The following is a 19,421-nucleotide window of genomic DNA, read 5'->3' as shown; positions in this document are numbered from 1 at the left end:
AGAGAATTTCCTGGCCCAAATGTAAGCACTGGCAACGTGGAGAAACTCTGCTTTAAATAAATGGCCAATATCGTTTGTCATAGAAAAGAAAGTAATCATAGAATAGATACAATAAAGTCAAAACTGTATTAGTACATTCCAGCCAGTTACTGTTATACATCAAGGAGTTAAAGACACAGTGAAGTCAAACCAGTACTTTCATCAATATAATTGGAAGGATTAAAAGACAGTTGATAAGGAATGCCTTTCCCATTATGTGATTCATGTTCACCTAATGCCATGTCAATACTGGACACATAACAGTACCTCAGACACTGTCAGTGCCACCCCTTGTATTTTGGGAACACTGAGTAGAGAACGAGGCACCTAGCACGGAGTAGGAAATGCATGATCTGGGGTGGCTTTTGATGGTGTTGCTGCTGTTTGTTTATGTATGTTTTTTAATTAATTAATTTTTTTGAGACAGAGTCTTGCTGTGGTGCCCAGGATGGAGTGCAGTGGTATGAGCTCGGCTCACGGCAACCTCCGCCTCCTGAGCTCAAGTGATCTTCCTGCTTCAGCCTCCTAAGTAGCTGGGACTGCAGATTTCCTCTTCTGCAGGCACGTGCCACTGCACCTGGCTAATTTTTGTATTTTTTTGTAGAGATGAGGTTTCATCATGTTGCCCAGGCTGGTCTCAAACTCCTGGGCTCAAGTGATCCTCCCAACTCAGCCTCCCAAAGTGCTGGGATTCCAGGTGTGAGCCACTGCGCCTGGCCACTGCTGTTTCATTCAGCCCTGTAAGGTCAATGTCAGCTTTGGTCTGTGAGAGGAAAGCGAGGCCCCAAGGGATAGAGTAACTTGCCTGCGCAGTCCCTACCCTATGCCACTTCTCCCTTTTTGGAATGGTGGCCTGTGCTTTGGAAGTATTTCTATGGCAGAGGTGATGGGGCATGGGGTTGATTTTTTTTCTAGACCCTTTCAGGCCTTTTCTGTTCATTGGATGCCACAACTCTCTGTGGAGTCAGGATTGGCATTCTTTCTAACCAGGGAGGCTGGGCCTGCCAGCAGTGGAACCCAGCAGGTCCCTTAGAGTCCCGCCTGCCTTTCTCCCCCTGCCATCCCCTTTGCACCTCTGTGCACTCCCACCAGGTCTTAAAATCTCTAACTTGTTTCCTAGCTCAGCTCTTCCTCTCACTGATGGAAGTCCATTCCCAGAGTAATGGCAGCACCGTGGTCCTCCCCACATCCTTGCTGAAAAGAATGGCACCCTTTCTGCTTGCCTGGAGGCTCTTGACAGAGCACGTTCCCTTTGCTGTCCAGCAGCCCCATGGAAAGTGGCTAGATTTACTCACATGATTTTCCCCCACACTTTTCACCCTGAAACACAAGGGTGAACAAAGGACTTTCTGCCCCTCTTGGGACCCTTCTTGAATCTTTGATTCTTTCCCCTTCAACAAAGAACTGTGTCTTGCCTAGAGCTACCACAGTGGACAGGGAAGTGGGCTGGGGCCTGGCTGTTCAGACGCCATCACTGAGTGACCTCCTTGGGCATTTTCTCATTTCCTGAAATTGCTACTCCAAGCTGGGAGGTGACAAGCAGAACATGCCCTGGGGCTACCATAAGGCGCTGACTTGGGTCCAGTGATTCACAAGATGTGTATTAGAGTTAGGATTTCTTTTCCATATAGGGTTCACATTTGGGCTTTCACATTTTGATCCAATGTTGGGTGAAACAGTTCATCTTAAATTCATTAAGAGAGAAAGACATTACAAGATAAGTAGATGATTTAGTGGGGGTAGAAGAGGAAGCACAGATCCACTCATCCTAATTTTCCTCGAGGAAACCTGTTCTGAACTCAAAAGCCGTCTTCTGCCTCATGTCACTTTTTGCCCAGAGACTGCCCTGGCTTCTTCCATCTGGAGTCAGAGGCCCCATCCTGGCACGTTCACTCCCCATGAAACCCTGGAAAGTTAGCCACACAGCCCTGGTTTCCTCTTCTGTACAATGGGAACTATGATGATAAAAGTGTTAAGAGTTTTTGATGAAAACAGCCCAACAATACCTGGCGTGTAATTGTCAGTATGTCAGTTTCTTCCATTCCACTGTGGGAGAACCAAAGGGGAATTGAGGGAACACTTTCCACCTTTTCAGGAGCTGCTGGAGTAGATGCCTCTGATTTCTGTCCTGAAACCAGCTAATCTTCATAAACTGGCCCGGGGTCCTCTGCTGGCTGATGTCTTTGATTTTCAAAGCATTAAGATGGTAGAGTAGTGGGATCCTATGTAGGAGAACAGGCTTCTCGGCTTCCCTTCTCCAGAGATAGGAGTAGAAGTCCTTGAAGAGGGCCAGTGCACTCACAGGAGTGGCGTGTGGCCCCCAAACCTTGCCGAGCCCATCTTGTGCTTTTGGTCTCTGTTCTAGGAGAGTAGCAGTTCCCTGAAGACTGGGAGGCACAGCTCAGGCCAAGACAAACCACATGAAACTTACCGACTGCTGAAACGTAGGAATCTGATCATAGAAGCTGTCACCAATCTTCGCTTAATCGAGAGTTTATTCACGTAAGGAGCTGTCTGTCTTGCACTAACAGTAATCCTCCTACCAGTTGGTCATCACAAGCCATGGACACCACTGAGCGGCCTTCAAATCTGTGTCCCACTGTATAGATTCTCGTCTCGTTCCTTTGCAGTAGGAAGGATTTAGAGTTTACTCTTATTCAAAAGGAGCAGATACTGAGGAATATCAGCACACTAGTCAGAGAGAGAATGACTGAGCAGGAAGCAGAAGTCACAGGGAAAGTGCATTTATCTTTTCCTTATCTGGAAGATGTTTGCTCCAGAAGGGCTATGGAGACACTTAAGCAGGTAGTAGCATTACTTCCAGACTTTTAGTTCTCCATGGTGCATTTTGTGCAAATAGAATCTTCTAGAGGAGAAAAAACAAGAGACACAAGTAGAACTTCTGTGTTTGGGATGGAGTAGAGGCTCTGAACTCTGATATGGTTCTTGTAACCTCCTGTCACCACCACTTCCTGGGTGGCATCTTCAGGGCTTCTGAGGCACCCAATGTGAGAGCCACTTGGTGAGGAGGAGCCTTACCTTCCATCAGGGACATGGCTTCTTCCTCATACTCTGAGGGCTGAATGGGAGGGGTTAGGGACCATCTGCACACACTGTCACCTTGTTCTCCTCCTCTGAGTCATGAGAGGTTTAGCTAGGTGTTCCTAATGTCCCTTCTGGCCCTGCATTCTATTTTTTATTCTTTTTCTTTTCTTTTTTTTTTTTTTTTTTTTTTGAGATGGTGTCTTGCTCTGACGCCCAGGCTGGAGTGCATGATACAATCTCAGCTCACTACAACCTCTGCATCCTGGGTTCAAGCGATTCTCCTGCCTCAGTCTCCTGAGTAGCTGGGATTACAGGCACCCACCTGGCTAATTTTTGTATTTTTAGTAGAGACGGGGTTTCACCTTGTTGGCCAGGCTGGTCTCGAACTCCTGACCTCAAGTGATCCGCCTGTCTGGACCTCCCAAAGTGCTGGTATTACAGGCGTGAGCCACCACGCCTGCTGGCCCTGCATTCTATGATCAGTGATCTAGAAAGATCACCATCGTGATTCAGTAAGACCTAGAGGAAGATGAACCCAGAGAAAAGTCAAAACGCACTTCAGATCTTAGGGGCTGGTGATAAACCGGAGCAGCCCTTATCTGGATGTTAAATTAGCATTCGACTTGGTGAAGACAGGTTTCTATCGTGGTGCACAGTTTCCCTGCCATCATGATCTCAAATTGTAGTCTCAAGTTGCTGGTGAAAGACTAAACTGTGGAGCTGCTGTCTTTGGTGGCTTGTCCTTATCTGATACGTTTGCCACAGAGGGAAACAATCATTAACGTCTCAAGAAGTCAGTCTTTCCAGAGTGGGAAACCCTCTTTGTTCCTTCCCTGTTTCTGTTGGGTACCATGAGGCATGTCTCTGTTGCCTGGGTTGAGGAAGGCCTTCCACGTTGAGATTGGGAGTGTTATCTGCTTATTTTGTGATTCCCAGGATTCAGAAGATGATCATGGATCAGGAGAAGCAGGAAGGTGTGTCCACCAAGTGCTGCAAGAAGTCCATTGTTCGCTTGGTGCGGAACCTGTCTGAGGAAGGTCTCTTACGATTGTATCGGACCACCGTCATTCAAGATGGCATCAAGAAGAAGGTAACCAAGGCCTCCCCTGATGTCCAGAGCCAGCCTCATGCTGTTGGAAGTTTTTGTCTAGCTTCTCTTGTCATTGCTGTATCCTGGTAGTTGCTTTATTACCAGTGACTGGGAATTTCCCGTTACGCCTCCTGATTTGGGGAATACAAGTTAGCTGGAAACAGAAAAGAGCAAAAATTTGCTAGGATTGTAAAGCATGTCAGCTCCAGGCAGCAGCTGTGCAGGCATCCAGCCCCGCAGCCATCCTTGAAGAAGCAGAAGGCAGGCAGAGGCATATTGAAGTTCAGTCATTGTGGGACAAATGAAATAACATTTAGAAGGTGGGAAATTTAGACTAAGCAGCAAGAACGCTTTCCTCGGAGAGCTGAGGAAATATCCCAGAGGAAGCAATGGCATCGAGTCAGTGAGGATGCGCTGCCGGGTCATCTGATGGGAGCAGTACATCTCTTCCACCTCGACATGTCTATTTCTGTAAAATTTAAAGTTTGGGGGCATGCATTCCCATAGCAACTGTAGCTCAGCAGCTTCATGGACATTCTAAGGCACACGTTTTTCACGGTCAGGGTAATTTGTGATGGTACAGCCAGGTACCAGGGCCAAAGGGAATAGTTGTGTGGGGACAGTCGCTCGTAATTTCCTGACCTTTTCTTCTGACTGCATTTTAAATCTCTGCCTTAAGAAAGCTCTGCTTTGATATTTTGTTTTCTTAATAAGCTAGCAAGGTCATTTTTGCTTTTCTACTTTTATTTTTTGAGAAATTTGACAACTGCAGAGCAGTACGAAAAATGACTTAAGAAACAATAGTGTCTGTCCTTCCCACATTGATAGCTCTTACCAGTTTTTAGATCTACTGTAAGTCTTTTTAAAATAAAACAATAATGTCCCCTGGCCCCTGCTCCCTGCTTCCCCACCAGCCTGCCACTTGTGCCCTGAGCAGTGGCAGTGGGTTCCTGTGCTGCCCTCTCTCAGTGAAGGCCGAAAAAAACTGTAGCCCAGTAGCAGCAGTGTCTTCGATTTCTGTTCATCTTCAAAGAGTGGAGTCGCTGAAGACAGGAATCCCCCCACCCTCCCACCCTCCCACCCTCCAGCCTAGGGTTAGGGAGAGGCAGGCAGGCATAGGCATCAGCTGTGTCTCCAGGCAGTGCTGGAGGGAGTGGGCGAGGGACGGGAGCAGCGGGTAAGCATGGGGGGCCACATAACCTCAAAAATGAAAGTGCCCAGGCCTCTTGCCACAAGGTCCCACTGTAGTAGCTGGTTTTTCCGGCTGGAAAGGGCTTCCGTCATGTGCATGTGACTCTAGTACCAGCATAGGTTTCCAGGCAGGACTTTCTGGCACCCAGAGCATGTGCTGCTGGCAGCCTTTGATCTGCTGGGGCCATGTGGACTGGAGCTGGTGTGCCTGTGTCAGTCTTTCGCCTTTGCTCCTGTGTTCTGCCCCGTCCGTGGGGCCTCTGGGAAGTTTGCTGGGCCATTTGGCTGTGGAAAGTGGGGCAATGTGAATGATGTATATTTCTCCCTTGCCTTTGAATTCTCTGAAATGTTGCCTCACTGCGTCTCATTTGAGCTTCACAAAACCACAAAACTGGTGGTTGGGGATGGGGGCGGGGTGGTCCTTATTTCACAAATGAGGATCAGGAGAAAATGAGCCAAGAGTGGTGTTCGGGAGCCCTCGTCTAGGCGTTGCTGCCTGCCCCGTTTCCACATCTATCTGAGCCCGTGTTCAGCATGAAGCTGCTGGCCAGAGTGGATGCTCAGACGGCCTGACCTTGCTGTCCCCTGCCTCAGCAGAGACAGGCAAGAAGCATGGCTCCCTGGGGTCCTGGCCATCCTCACCTGCCACAGCATGACTGGTGCACTCAACACACACCATGCCCCACTCCCCGTCTCCCTGCTGAGCGTTCAAGTTACTTCCCTTCCACACAGTCTGTTTTTCATCCTGTGTATCTCTCATGAAATGATAACCACCTTAACTGTTCAGCTTCAGTAGCTTGGAAAAGGTAAAACAACAAAAGCAGCTCTAATTCTCTACCGGTTTGTTTGGACGTGTGCCTGGCAGGAGTCCCATGATGGCACTCTCTGCAAGGGTAGATTAATGAAAGCCGCTTACCTTTTCCAGATGGAAGCCCTCAGGACTCACGAGCAACTGGGAAATTCTCAGATAGTGGAAAGGGGGCACAGAGCAGCCCGCCAGGTAGCAACAGAAACCAGTGGGCTGTGACAGCCCAGTGAGGGATTTGCAGGGGGACAGCTCTGTGTCCTGGCCAGATTCCTCAGTAGGGCTGAGCAGCCCCAGCACCCATGGCAGAGCCTGATTGCTTGGACACTTGAGGGGTTTGGCTGCCAGTAGCTGCACCAGCATATTGTTCAGCAACACATTTTGTTTTGATCTCCCAATTGTGTTTTGGAAATGTTAATGAAAACAGGTGTGACTGAGGTTCCACCGGGAATCAACTTGTGGAGCCAAGTCTTCCTCAGCTCTTCTCTGACCTGTGGGATGCTCCAACCTCTCTCTCCAGGTGGATCTGGTGGTGCACCCATCCATGGACCAGAACGACCCTCTGGTGAGAAGTGCCATCGAGCAGGTCCGCTTCCGGATCTCCAATTCAAGCACAGCCAACAGGCAAGTGGAGGCGCCTGGGAAGAACCCATAGCAAGGCTGCCAGGCCTGTGTGTCAGCTGCAGCAATCCACAAGAGCCCTTTCTTTATACCTTCATGGATCAGTGGATTTGTTGGTTTGGAGTTCATGGTCCATGATATCCTAGTCTAAATAAGGACCAATTTCAGGATTCTGTAGGGGGGGAAAAAGTCCTAATGGTCTTTATTCTGTCTGATAGAGTGTGGACAGAGCACTCCCCATCATAGGCCTCTGAAGTCTGACACTCACTCTCATAATGGCTCTCAGTGATTCTGGTTGCCTTTCTCAGATCTTCTCTATTTCGTTCATACACCATGTAATGAGCTCAGAGAAAACTCAGGGGAGGGAGAACGTTCTTAGCTGTGTCTCAGCTAGAAACTCTCACAGGCAGGCAGAGGGCTGATCTGGCTTGCACATGCTGGTTTGTGGGATCTGCTAAGTATTGGCCACACATACTTGGAATCAGTTGCTGGTTAATTTCTCATATAATTCCTGACTTCTAGCATTGATGCACGTGTCAGAGATCTAGCATATTGGATTCCCTGTCTCACAAGGCAGCACCCATAAGTGGAGGTGCCCTCTCCAGGGCCCCACAATCCCCATCACCCCCAAAAGTTTCAATGACTTGACATTTTGTTTGCATCATCTCCGTGGCCCCTACAGGGAGCAGAATTTGAAATCCCCAGGCCAAGAGACTGTATCTGATTCACGCGGACAGACTCTGTCCTTTCTCTTAGCCCTTGATTTTCTCGGTACATTATTGCATGTTTATTTGAACTGCAGGGTTAAAACTTTCCAGCCTCCAGTGCCCCAAGGGGAGGCAGAAGAAGACAGTCAAGGAAAAGAGGGCCCAAGTGGATCAGGGGACTCTCAGCTGAGTGCTTCCTCTAGATCAGAAAGTGGACGGATGAAAAAAAGTGATAAGAAAATGGGCATAACCCAGCTTAGAAATTATCACCCCATTGTAGGTAAGCAGCAGCTTCTTGTCTGTGTTTAGTTACACTTGATTTGTTGTTTGTATGACGATGTTTGAGGCACTTGGTCGTCTCCATTCGAGCTCTGAGCCACAGTCAAAAGGATCGCATCTGAGCTGTGGGCTGGATCCTGTTACTCTGGCCGCATAACTTCTTCCAGCATCTGTTTGCCTATCTGCAAAATGGGGACAATTCTGCCTGCCATACCTTACAAGGCTTTGGATAGACTCAGATGAAATCCTGCTAGATGTCAATATGAGGAAAGATTAATGTCTTCTGCTGAATGTCCTTGACCTGGAACATTCTACAAACTACAGAAAATTTCTCCCTGTCCCAACTCTACAAATCCCCCAGCAGCACAGTCATTGATGAGTCTGAGTGCTCCTATAATTTCCTCAGAGCTGGAGCGCCGACGGATTCCCTCCTCCCTCATTTCTGAGCTTGTGCTGAGCAAGGCAGGTGGCCATGGCCTTATAATCAGGATGCTCAACTCCTCTCCAGGCCACGGCACATATGCTGGTTCAGGAAGGAGGGAAAATTTGACTCATCGGGGCCCTACCGTCTGTCAGGCAGCATCGGGTCCGAGACACAGCAGACCCAGTGATTCTAAGTGGAAGAGACTGTGTGTGTGACTTCTGTTTCCCAGGGCTGCAGCCCCACAGCGTGGCCTTTACTCTCAAGGTTTCCCTGTTAGAAGACACAGGTGAAGGAGGAACAGCAGCATGAGTGTGTGCAGCTGGACAGCATTTGCACTTGAATGGACCAGGGGCAGCACGGGTGTTCCTCGGGTGGGCCTTTACTGACTGCCTGTCCTGTACCCTCTTGCTGTGCCTACCTCCTCTCGCAGCCATCATCTCTCACTGGGGAAAACCAAGCAACAGTACATTTGTATCAACAAAGAAATAAGCCCCTTTAAAATAACTGAGATGGCTGGGTGCGGTGGCTCATGCCTGTGACCCCAGCACTTTGGGAGGCCAAGGTGGGTGAATCATGAGGTCAGGAGATTGAGACCATCCTGGCCAGCATGGTGAAACCCTGTCTCTACTAAAAATACAAAAATTAGCTTGGTGTAGTGTCTGCAATCTCAGCTACTTGGGAGGCTGAGGCAGAATTACTTGAACCGGGGAGGTGGAGGTTGCAGTGAGCTGAGATCACGCCACTGCACTCCAGCCTGGGCAACAGAGCGAGACTCTGTCTCAAAAAAAAAAAAAAAAAGCGACAACAACAAAAACTGAGATTATGGAATATTTGGCATTTGCCCTGTAGGCACGCCCCAAGGGGTCTGCACTGCCGGCAGCTCCTTCACCAACTGGAGTTCACTCTAAGGCTCCCCAGTGAGGCCTCTCCTTTTGTAGAATTGCAGCCCTCCTCCCATCCGTGCTGTATTTTCTGCACCAGCTGTTTTCATCTGATGGGCTATTTTAGATCTTATATTTTATTATCAGTCCTTGCCCATTAGAAAGTAAGCTCTAAGACAGTAAGAATATTTGCCATCTTTCTGGCCCCTGGCACATAATGGCACTCAATCGTTTTTTAATGAATTAAACTGAATTCAGTATGGGATTTTTCAGGCACCGCCCTCTCCCTTTCTTGCTTTAGTTCCTGGACTGGGGCGTTCTCTAGGGTTTCTGCCCAAAATGCCTCGCCTGCGGGTGGTCCACATGTTTCTGTGGTACCTCATCTACGGGCACCCTGGCAGCAACACTGTGGAGAAGCCAAGCTTCATCAGTGAACGGAGAACGATAAAGCAGGAGTCGGGCAGGGCAGGCATCCGGCCCTCCTCCTCTGGAAATGCCTGGGAGGCCTGCTCTGAAGCCCCATCTAAAGACAGCCAAGACAGTGTTACCTGGGAGACTGAAGTGGAGCTCGCCACGGAGACAGGTAAGAGGCCCCTGCCACTCCTGCACCTGGGGCAGGCAGGCCCAGTAGTAGGATCCAGGGAGAAACATGATGGTTCCTTATCCTTGTATAAACTGGCTACAGCCTCTGATCCAAATGGAAACATAATCCAGACTTCCTGAACCTGCAGGCTTTCTTCCTCATCTTCCTTCCTGCCTGACAAGTAGAGTTTTCCTTGAGTTGGGGGTAAGGACACCAAGACCTCCTGGGAGATGATGTCACTATGTGTCACCATGGTGACTGAGATCCTGGCTGCCGGGGGTAACTGTGAGTTTTTTCCTAGTGTATGTGGACGATGCCTCGTGGATGCGCTACATCCCCCCACTCCCAGTCCACAGGGAGTTTGGCTTTGGCTGGGCTCTCGTCAGCGACATCCTCCTCTGCCTTCCCCTCTCCATCTTCATCCAGATTGTGCAAGTCAGCTACAAGGTATTGGTGACAGGAGCCATCACAGGACTGGCCCCTCAGCTCTGGGCTGGGAGGCCTACACTCACCTGGGCAAGGGAGGATACTTGAAGACCCGGGGTGGCCCAGATGGATGGATGGATAGATGGATGCTCAGTCAAGAGAAAATACTTTAAGGATTTGTTTGAGATAGATTAGACTAGATTAGATTAGAAAGATGATTGGGTGGATGGGTGGGTGGTTGATCAGGGGTAAATACTTCAAAGACTCGTTCTTCTAAATGGATCTGTTGGTAGGTAGGTAGGTAGACAGAAAGATAGACAATTGTATTACAACAATAAAACATGTTGTTTTTAGAAATTTGGTAAATAGAGAAAGATAAAATAGAAATTACCCGTAACTGTATCACTCAGAGATATAATTACTACTAAGTAATTATCTTCTTGGTAAGTTTTTTGTAGTTTTTCATTGCTATGCCATACATACTTGTGTGTACACGGGTATGTGTGTGATCTCCCTTTAAAAAAAAACTGAATTGAAACTATATTCACTCTTATTGTCTGTGCTTTTGACTAAAGAATGTTTCATATTTTTTGTATCATTAACTTTTTTAGACTTGATATTAAGTAGATTCATGGTATTCTTATCTGTCTAATTTATTTAACTATAATATTTTCTATTTTTGGACATTTAAATTCCACTTTCTTGGTACCGTTGAGTAGGTATTTATTATGACATGTTGATGAATACCTTTTGGTAGACATAGATTGGCGGCTCCAGCATTTCCTTCGGGTAAGGATAGGAGCAGAATCACTGGCTTCAAAAGGAACGCGTGTTCTCCATCTCATCTTTTCTTGTTTAATATAAATATATATATTCTTGTGTTGCCCCCGGAAAGGTTTAGCAATTTCTATGCCCACCAGCAGGGTAGGAGGGCACCTGTTTGTTGCTCCCTGCAGTGTGGTAGTTGGGCTGGAGGGGAGGGGCAGCGAGGCCAAAGGCAGAGATGCAGGGGCACTTGGTGAGGCAGGAAGGAGAGCCTAGTGGGCAGGTTCAGGGAGACTATGTTCAGAAAATAGTGGCGAACACTTTTTCAAGATGCTTGAGGGCCAGGGCGAGCTGAACCTGCACATCACCTCTTCAGGTGGACAACCTGGAAGACTTTCTGAACCACCCGCTGAAGAAGCACACGCTGATCCGCTTTCTCCCCAGGCCCATCCGGCAGCAGCTTCTGTACAAGAGGTGAGGCCGTTGAACCTGATCCAGAGTGGCCGCAGGTCTAAACAAACCCTTAAGTCAGGGCTCTGAGCCATCATTCACCAGGAAGAGGAAAAGGTTTCTAACTTCCAGCTTGCAAAAACTCAAGATTTTTATTAAGTTATTAATATTAATGGAAGTATGGACTGGTACATTTTATTACTTGATTTGAAGGTTCTTTTAGAGTAAAATCTGCTGTTAATGTCTGCAAGTACGGGAATGTTTTTTTTCCCCCTTTCATTACTTTTACTTTCCAAATCAAATCCCCAGTGTCCGGTTGATCTCTGTGGCCCTGGTTGGGTGTTAGGTTGGGTAGTTCTGGGCCTCAGTACAGTGTCAGCTTGAGGCTGGTCCTCCAGTGACCACCAGGTGGAAAAGAGAAGAAGGAAGTCGCACCCCCCACCCCACATGCAGACCTCTGCGGCTGGCTGTGAGTGTGGTATGATGCGAACCTCCCGCCCCCTCTGTTTTCTAGGCGTTACATTTTTTCGGTGGTGGAGAACCTTCAGAGGCTGTGCTACATGGGGCTACTACAGTTTGGTCCCACGGAAAAGTTTCAGGATAAAGATCAGGTAATGTCTCTCAAGTCGAAACAAAGGAGATTCTGATTGTTTAACAGTCTCCAAGCAGCCAAACCCAATGTGGGTTCTCCCTGTCTGGTGTCTCCCGTTAGGTCTTTATCTTCTTGAAGAAGAATGCAGTCATTGTTGACACCACCATCTGCGACCCACATTACAACCTGGCGCGCAGCAGCCGGCCCTTCGAGAGGCGCCTCTATGTCCTGAACTCAATGCAGGATGTGGAAAACTACTGGTTTGACCTGCAGTGCGTCTGCCTCAACACCCCACTAGGTGGGTGTCGGCTGTTTGGGCTGGACCTGGCTGCTTTTGCTCCTTTCTGTGTGCTAACTGGGATTTAGGGCTAGAAAAGCCTAGGAGTTGCCTCAACCAGTGGTGTGTTGCGAGTGCTCCCCAGAGGCCCAGAGCACCCCTGGGGCTCCCTCAGAAAGGAGAGTGGTGGGCCTTGAATGGGTGGGGTGCTCCCGGTTCCCCCACCCAGTTGAGCCCAGGTAGCTGCACTTTGTCTTCATTTGTTCGTTGAGTAGGTATTTATTAAACACCTGCTGTGTGTCACTTCCTGTGCCTGACCATGCTGCAGTGAGGACACACCCGCCCTGCCTCCATGAGACTTGGAATCTAGTGTGCAGAGGAGACAGCTCACAGGAGTGCGATGAGGGCCCGGGTGTTGGTTGCAGAGGTGTTTATTCCAGGGCTCAGGAGCAGCCTTGCTGTGGAGGAGACATTGGAGCTGAATCCTATAGGATGAGGCAGAGCCAGGGCTAGAGCTGGGGAGGGCATCCCAGGCAGGGGCAGTGCCACAATCTGAGGCCCTGAGTGGTATGTTGGAGAAAGAGAGGAGGCCATGTGGGTGAGAGGAGAGTGGCATCCACTGGTGACAGTGGGGAGGACAGGGCAGGCCTAGAGGTGTTTTGGAGGGAACTGACGCAATGTGCTGGTGACTTTGCTGAGTTGGGCTTTGTTGGGAGCCTCTGCCCACACCCCTCTCCCTCCCTAGAAGGGCCCTCCCTCCCTCACTTGCTTCTCAGATGCCCACTCCTACTTCAGGCATCACCTCTCAGAGAAAGCCTGTCCACACCTTTATTAGCATCATTCCATTTCATCCTGTGAGTGCCTTGTGCTTAGAATAGTTGGCTTCCATCCCCACAATGTGTCGCAAAGGCCGGGTGCACAGTTGGCGTCCTGTAAATGTGGATCAAATGCACGGAGAGTCTGCAGAAAGCAAGAGAGCCTCCCCCGCAGTGCTTTTCCTCCAGGCCTCTCTTCACCTGGCCTTTTCCTGCCACCTCTACCAGGAGGGAGAGGAAACCACGTCCAGCTTGCACATCCAAGAGGAGTTCCATTCCGCTCCTCCCTTCTTGAAGCTGGAAGATCCAGTATCACATTTTGATTTTTGCGAAGTGGGAGTCACACATTTTACTTGGCAGAATTATTTAATGCCAAGAGTAATAGCACTTGTATTTAGAAACTTTCATGGGTCCAGACATATTTTAGAACATTGTGTTTCATAGAATCCTCAGCATTCAGCAGTGAGCTAGGCTTTTGCCAATTTAGATTTTAATAATGCCCTAATTCCCCTGCATTTTATATGTAGATAGAAATTTGTGAACCAGCATGAATTTGCACCAGAGTTTTTCAGGCCTGACAATTGGTGAATTTCCATCCCTTTAGGTGTTCATGAGCAGAAATGGCAGAGGCTTATTGAGCCCATTAATCAGGCATTGATTATCCCTTCATTCAATAAACATTTGAAGAGGTTCTGCCCCAAGGACGAGGGGAAAAGCATCATATGAGATGCAATCATTTTTTAGAGTAGGTGCTGCATGAACATTAGCCTGCGTAAGAATCACCTAAGGAACATATTAAATGCTGATTACTGGGCCCTACCCAGAAAGTCTGCATTTTTTACAAGCACCTGTGCTGCTGTTTTTTATATGAGAAGCTTTGCCTTAAATACTGTTAGTTTCAAGGGTCCATTCAAACGGGTGACCTTGGGCAAGCTACTTGTAACCTCCCTGAATCTTAGTTAATTTCTAAGCTGAGAACTCCACTGCCACCACCATATGGGCCAAGGTGAAGTTGGGCAAGGCGTCTCATGTAAAGTTCCAGCTGCAGGGTGTGGGGCTTGAGCTCCCTGCAGCCGAGCATGCTAGGAGAGAGTCTTTAGAGTCTACAAACCTTCCCTCACCTATCAAGCAGTACTTTTAGTGGTATCTTATATTTCTTTGCAAGAAATGCAATTTTCTGTATTATAGAATAACTGGATATCACTTCTCAACTCCATTAGCAAACCTCTTGAGCACTTAGGAGACATCTGGCTGCTCCTGGAGCCAGGTGGGGCCCAGGCCTACTTCATGCAGTACCTCCCAGCAATCTATCTATGCAGGCCCCTCCCCATCCTTGCCTCCACCAGCAAGGGCCGTCGTTTCTGCCACCCTGGCACCAGCAGCTTCCGGGGCTTTCTGAGAGACAGGAAGGCCTGGGTTTCCCTTGCGCTGGACTCCCTGAGCCTGCCGGGCTCTCTCTACTGCCTTGCCTGCCTTCTGTCTTTAGTGAGTTCAGTCTGGCATAAACCCTTTCCTCAGGTCACCCACCAGTACTCCAACTCTCTTCCTCTGTTCCCTCTGACATTCTTGTATGGATATTGTGTATGAAGAGGTCTTACCAACCTCAGACCTCCCAGTAGCCAGGGAGCCTTTTCACAGGTGGGGAATCCACTCTTCTTCCCCACTCAGCCATAGGCAGTAGCCACCAGAGCTGCAGCAGGAAGGCGTGATCGGTCACCCTGATGTTTGGTTTTCCAGGCGTGGTGCGCTGCCCGCGCGTCAGGAAGAACAGCAGCACAGACCAGGGCAGCGACGAGGAGGGCAGCCTACAGAAGGAGCAGGAGAGCGCCATGGACAAGCACAACCTGGAGCGCAAGTGTGCCATGCTGGAGTACACCACGTGCGTGTCCGTCCCAAGCGTGGCCAGCCGGGACTGGGCTATGGTGGTGCTCGTTTCAGATGCCTGACCGCCCTTGTCTGGCTTAGGATGTCAGGCCAGACGGCCTGTGTCTCTGGTGCAGAGGCTGCAGATGGCTGGCTCCAGACATACTTTATTTAGCTCACATCTTGTTTTTAAAAATGTAATCAGTTATCAAAATTTATTTTAGGAATTTTATATAAAAATCTGGATTTTTGACTTATCTTGCAAAAGTGAAAAACAGTCAATACTTAGGGCCCCCAAATTCTTCATTGCTACCTATGGGGTGTTTTTCTGGAAAGGTGAAAGTTGGTTATAAATAATGTCCCTCACCCCAAGCGATGGGCTCTCTTTTTCAGTGATGACCAAGAAGCGTTCTTTTCTGTTGATTTCCTGTCTTTTAGTGGAAGTCGTGAGGTGGTGGATGAAGGCTTGATCCCTGGAGATGGGCTGGGTGCCGCAGGGCTTGATTCCAGCTTCTATGGACACCTTAAGCGCAACTGGATCTGGACCAGCTACATCATTAACCAGGCCAAAAAGGTGGGCATGTGTCACACTGGACCACAATCTCAGGGGTCCTTGCTACTCACCCTCCTGTCCCTCCCTGCCCGACCAGAGACACAAATACTGGCTTCTGTATTGAAGGTGCGTCAGGCCCCTCAAATGTGTGCCTGGCCTGTTTTTTTCCCAGTGGATTCTAACTTACTCTGTGACGTGGACAGGTATTCCTTTTTAAAGAAGGATCAGAAGATCTGGGTGACACGGGTCCTCCAGGAGGGAGTACATGAGCAATGGTAAAGCGGGTGGCAGGAGACTCCAGCCCCTGGCTGTCAGTGCACAGCGGCCCTTAGCTTCCTAAGAGACCTTGGTGCATTTGTTACTCTGGTCGGCTGGGGATTCGTGGAAGCTCATGCTTCATCCCAGTGCTGTACTTGTCTCACAGGAGAACACTGCTGCAGAGAATGGACTCACAGTGAGGCTCCAGACATTTCTGTCTAAGCGCCCATTGCCTCTCAGTGCCAGAGGTACGTGTGCTGGGAGTTCACCCCAGAAGTAAATATGGTACCAGTTCAGGGCCTAAACAACCACCCTATGTTCAGTTTGGTCTTCCTGGCCTTTGTAGCACTCATCCTGAAACTGTTGTCTCCTGTGATTATGTCTAGGCAACAGCAGGTTGAATATTTGGGGGGAAGCAAGAGTAGGCTCCGAGTTCTGTGCTGACTGGGAAGAGCAGTTTGAGGTGGACCGAGAGCCCTCGCTGGACCGAAACCGGAGAGTGAGGGGTGGGAAAAGCCAGAAGCGGAAGCGGCTGAAGAAGGACCCTGGGAAGAAGATCAAGAGAAGAAAAAAAGGTTAAGTGGTGATCATTTACATTTACTGGGTCTTGTCTTTACATTTTGGCTTGGAGACATGCAACAGCCTCACTCCAGCTGGGCCTGAGCTCTGCCCTTCAACGCAAGTTTCCATCTTCCCTTGATGTGTGGCACTGACTCTCTGTGATGGTTGCTTTATTTCCACATCCATCTGGCAGACGAGAGAGCCTCGGATGTCCCATATGCTTCCCTTTTAGAGCTTCTGACTTTAGGAACTCATTCAGTTCAAATGCCTAGTTTCATCTCAGCTGAAAAACTGTCAGCAACAGCCTCATCACAACTAGCCCAAATCCTAATTTTGGGGGCGGGGTTTACCTTTTAATATCTGTGTTTATGCTAATCAAGCTAAAGTTCAAAGGCATATTGCATTTTAATTTTTTAATTTTTATTTTTTTGCGTCAGAGTCTCACTCTGTCACCCGGGCTAGAGTGCAGTGGTATGATCTTGGCCGACTGCAACCTCTGCCTCCTGGGCTCAAGCAGTTCTCCTGCCTCAGCCTCTTGAGTAGCTGGGATTACAGGCATATGCCACCACACCCAGTTAATTTTGTATTTTTAGTAGAGATGGGGTTTTGCCATATTGGCCAGGCTGGTCTCAAACTCCTGACCTCAAGTGAGCCACGATGGGCCCATGTTACATTTTTAAATTAGAGGGAAGCTGGGAGTCGCATAAGCCTGCAGCACCTTCTGATTTGATGCACCCCTTGTACGGTGCCTTTTAGACTGCCATTTTGAGTTCTTCAGCCAGCCAGTATTTGTAGCAGAGGGGGTGGTAAGGAGACCAGCGTCTAGTTTTTCGACCACTTTTATATTTCCTAAGTGGTCCACGAGTTTTAACAGCAGCCACTGATGGCTGGTAGCTATTTCAGATAAAGACAGAATGCTTAAACAGGAACCTGGTTTTAGTGGTTTATTTGACTGGCATTCATAACAAATAGCATTCCATCAGTTGAAATGGCCCCCTCAGTTTCACCTCTCGTAGATATGTGTAGCAACAATTTGGCTCAAAAACCAGAATTTATCACAATGCAAAATGTGATGGTGTCGCTTCGAGTCCAAATTTCCTTGCCCCACTTTTCTTCTGCCTTAATTTGGAAGACACTCGCTCAACAGCCTTTTGAGATTGGCAGTGGCATGTGGTGTCTGTCCTGTGAAGGTGCTATCAGTACCTCCCCTAGGCAGGAGACCTTGGCATTTCCATGGCTACGCTCTCAAGGTTCAGATCCTCCCTCTGCTGCTGACTCGGCTGACTCAGCTGTGTGACTTCAGCAAGTCACTGTATGTTTCTGTGTTCCTCAACAAAAAACAGTGATAACAATTGTATCCATTTCATAGGGTTGCTATAAAGTAGTATTCTAAGATAATACATTGAAAAAGCATAAACCAGTGCCAGGCACACAGTGAATATTCCCTGATGCTAGACTGCTCTTTTGGTGGCGGCGGTGGCAGTGGTGGTGGTGGTGGTGGTGGTGGTGCTGTTTAGTTATTAACTACACAAATCTCACTGCTGATGTTAGTTATGTAGTAGCCACCACTCTGTGCTGGATGTTTTATATGCAGTCTCCTTCCACCCTCTCCATGGCCCTGGAGCAGAGGCCTTATTGTCCCCAGATGCACTCAAGTCTACACAACACCTGTGCAGTCACAGAGCAAGGGAGTGTGGGGGCCCAGTGACTGCACAGTTCCTGGTCCTGCTCACTCGGTGGATACGCCCCGAGCACGTGCCATAGGCTTCTGTACAAGATGCCTTCAAAGGACTCTGTCACAGTGGGGGAGATTGGAGACTGGCAGATAACTAACTAGAGGCTGCATTGAGCCTTCCAACCTGTGCCTGTGAAATTTTATCAAGATAAATGATGAAAGGAGTTTGAAAAGAAATGAAATCTATCAGAAGGGGCTGAGTCTTTTGCAGTTAGTTATGTGACTTTAGACACAATGAGTATCTGATAACCAATACCATTTGTCACATCTCACTGGCTGAGTAGGGACCCTGCCCCTCTGCAGAGTGACAGCTCCAAACCGGGTGTTAGAGGCCTCCTCCCTTCTCCCTCTGGTGTTTTAGGAGAGTTCCCAGGAGAAAAAAGCAAAAGGCTGCGCTACCACGATGAAGCCGACCAGAGCGCCCTGCAGCGGATGACGCGGCTTCGCGTCACCTGGTCCATGCAGGAGGACGGGCTGCTCGTGCTGTGCCGCATTGCCAGCAATGTCCTCAACACCAAGGTACCAACCAGCCCAGCCCAGAGGTGGGCCTGCCTCTCTCTCGGAGCTCCTTCCTGTCTGAGCCTCCCGGGGACTCCCAGCCAGGGACCACTCCTCTCAGCTGCTCTGCTTGGCCCCTGGGAAAAGCATTGCCCAGAATCCTACACGTTTTCTTTTTTAGAGTGGTGGAGCCTCACTTTTTCACCCAGTCTGGAGTGCAGTGGCGCAATCACAGCTCACTGCATCCTCAACCTGGCCTTAAGTGATCCTCCCACCTCAGCCTCTCCTAGTCCTGGGACTCCAGGCACACCCCACCATGCCCAGCTAATCCTACAAATTAATACCATTCTGTTTTTCTACATTTCTTTTTAGCTTTCAGTTGGATACGTATAAATGTTTGCCTAGCTGCAGGCAAACTAGTTCAGAACTGTTCTTTCTCTCTTGTCACCAGGAATCTAACCCTGTCCTGCTCCCTTCCTCCCACCTTCATTGCCTGAAAAGCTCCTATTTACCTTCCTGTAACTGCCCATCACGTCTGGAACGATCTGCCAGCTGCATGTAATTACCCTGCTCTTTCTCTGTTCTTGACCGGATACTTCTCACACTGTTTCTGTCACCTCTGGTACCTCTTGGCTCACTGGCGTGGCTGGTCCACAAAGCAGAGAGACCTCTTATTTGCCTTCCAGGAAAAAGCTCTGCCAGGCCAGTCCAGGACCCCTTCCAGGCAGTAGTGCCATGAGGCAGCTTCAGAGGAGGCCAGGTGTGCCTCCAGGTCTCAGCCAGGCCAGGCAGGAGAAACCCAGCTGGGGCTCTGTGCCCAGAGGCGTCTTACCTGCAAACTATTAGATCCCTTGTCTTGACCGCTTGTCCACTGTTCTCTCATCCCTCAGTCCTCTCCTGAATTCCAACCCAACCTCTTTTCCAAGGAAGAACCTGAAAGGTGACATGTTGGCATCCCTAATT

The 19,421-nt window shown here is 48.9% G+C and overlaps 1 protein-coding gene across 2 annotated transcripts in view; it reads left to right on the top strand.

Moving 5' to 3' along the window:
• Positions 1–19,421, top strand: part of GTF3C1 (general transcription factor IIIC, polypeptide 1, alpha 220kDa) — an 85,428-nt gene that overhangs the window by 41,685 nt on the left and 24,322 nt on the right. For both annotated transcript variants that reach the window (XM_011933459.1, XM_011933460.1), the window contains exons 11-24: positions 2,405–2,541; positions 4,021–4,174; positions 6,691–6,794; positions 7,594–7,778; positions 9,384–9,665; positions 9,967–10,112; positions 11,233–11,330; positions 11,821–11,917; positions 12,019–12,196; positions 14,728–14,869; positions 15,292–15,427; positions 15,831–15,912; positions 16,051–16,239; positions 18,322–18,479. In XM_011933459.1, the coding sequence (XP_011788849.1) occupies positions 2,405–2,541; positions 4,021–4,174; positions 6,691–6,794; positions 7,594–7,778; positions 9,384–9,665; positions 9,967–10,112; positions 11,233–11,330; positions 11,821–11,917; positions 12,019–12,196; positions 14,728–14,869; positions 15,292–15,427; positions 15,831–15,912; positions 16,051–16,239; positions 18,322–18,479 (2,088 nt within the window). The remainder of the gene's footprint in view (positions 1–2,404; positions 2,542–4,020; positions 4,175–6,690; positions 6,795–7,593; positions 7,779–9,383; positions 9,666–9,966; positions 10,113–11,232; positions 11,331–11,820; positions 11,918–12,018; positions 12,197–14,727; positions 14,870–15,291; positions 15,428–15,830; positions 15,913–16,050; positions 16,240–18,321; positions 18,480–19,421) is intronic.

The sequence above is a fragment of the Colobus angolensis genome, unplaced genomic scaffold (assembly GCF_000951035.1).
Source record: "Colobus angolensis palliatus isolate OR3802 unplaced genomic scaffold, Cang.pa_1.0 Scaffold128, whole genome shotgun sequence".
Classification (NCBI taxonomy): domain Eukaryota; kingdom Metazoa; phylum Chordata; class Mammalia; order Primates; family Cercopithecidae; genus Colobus; species Colobus angolensis.
The sequence above is the reverse complement of the archived record's forward strand: the minus strand, read 5'-3'. Positions and strand labels throughout refer to the sequence as shown.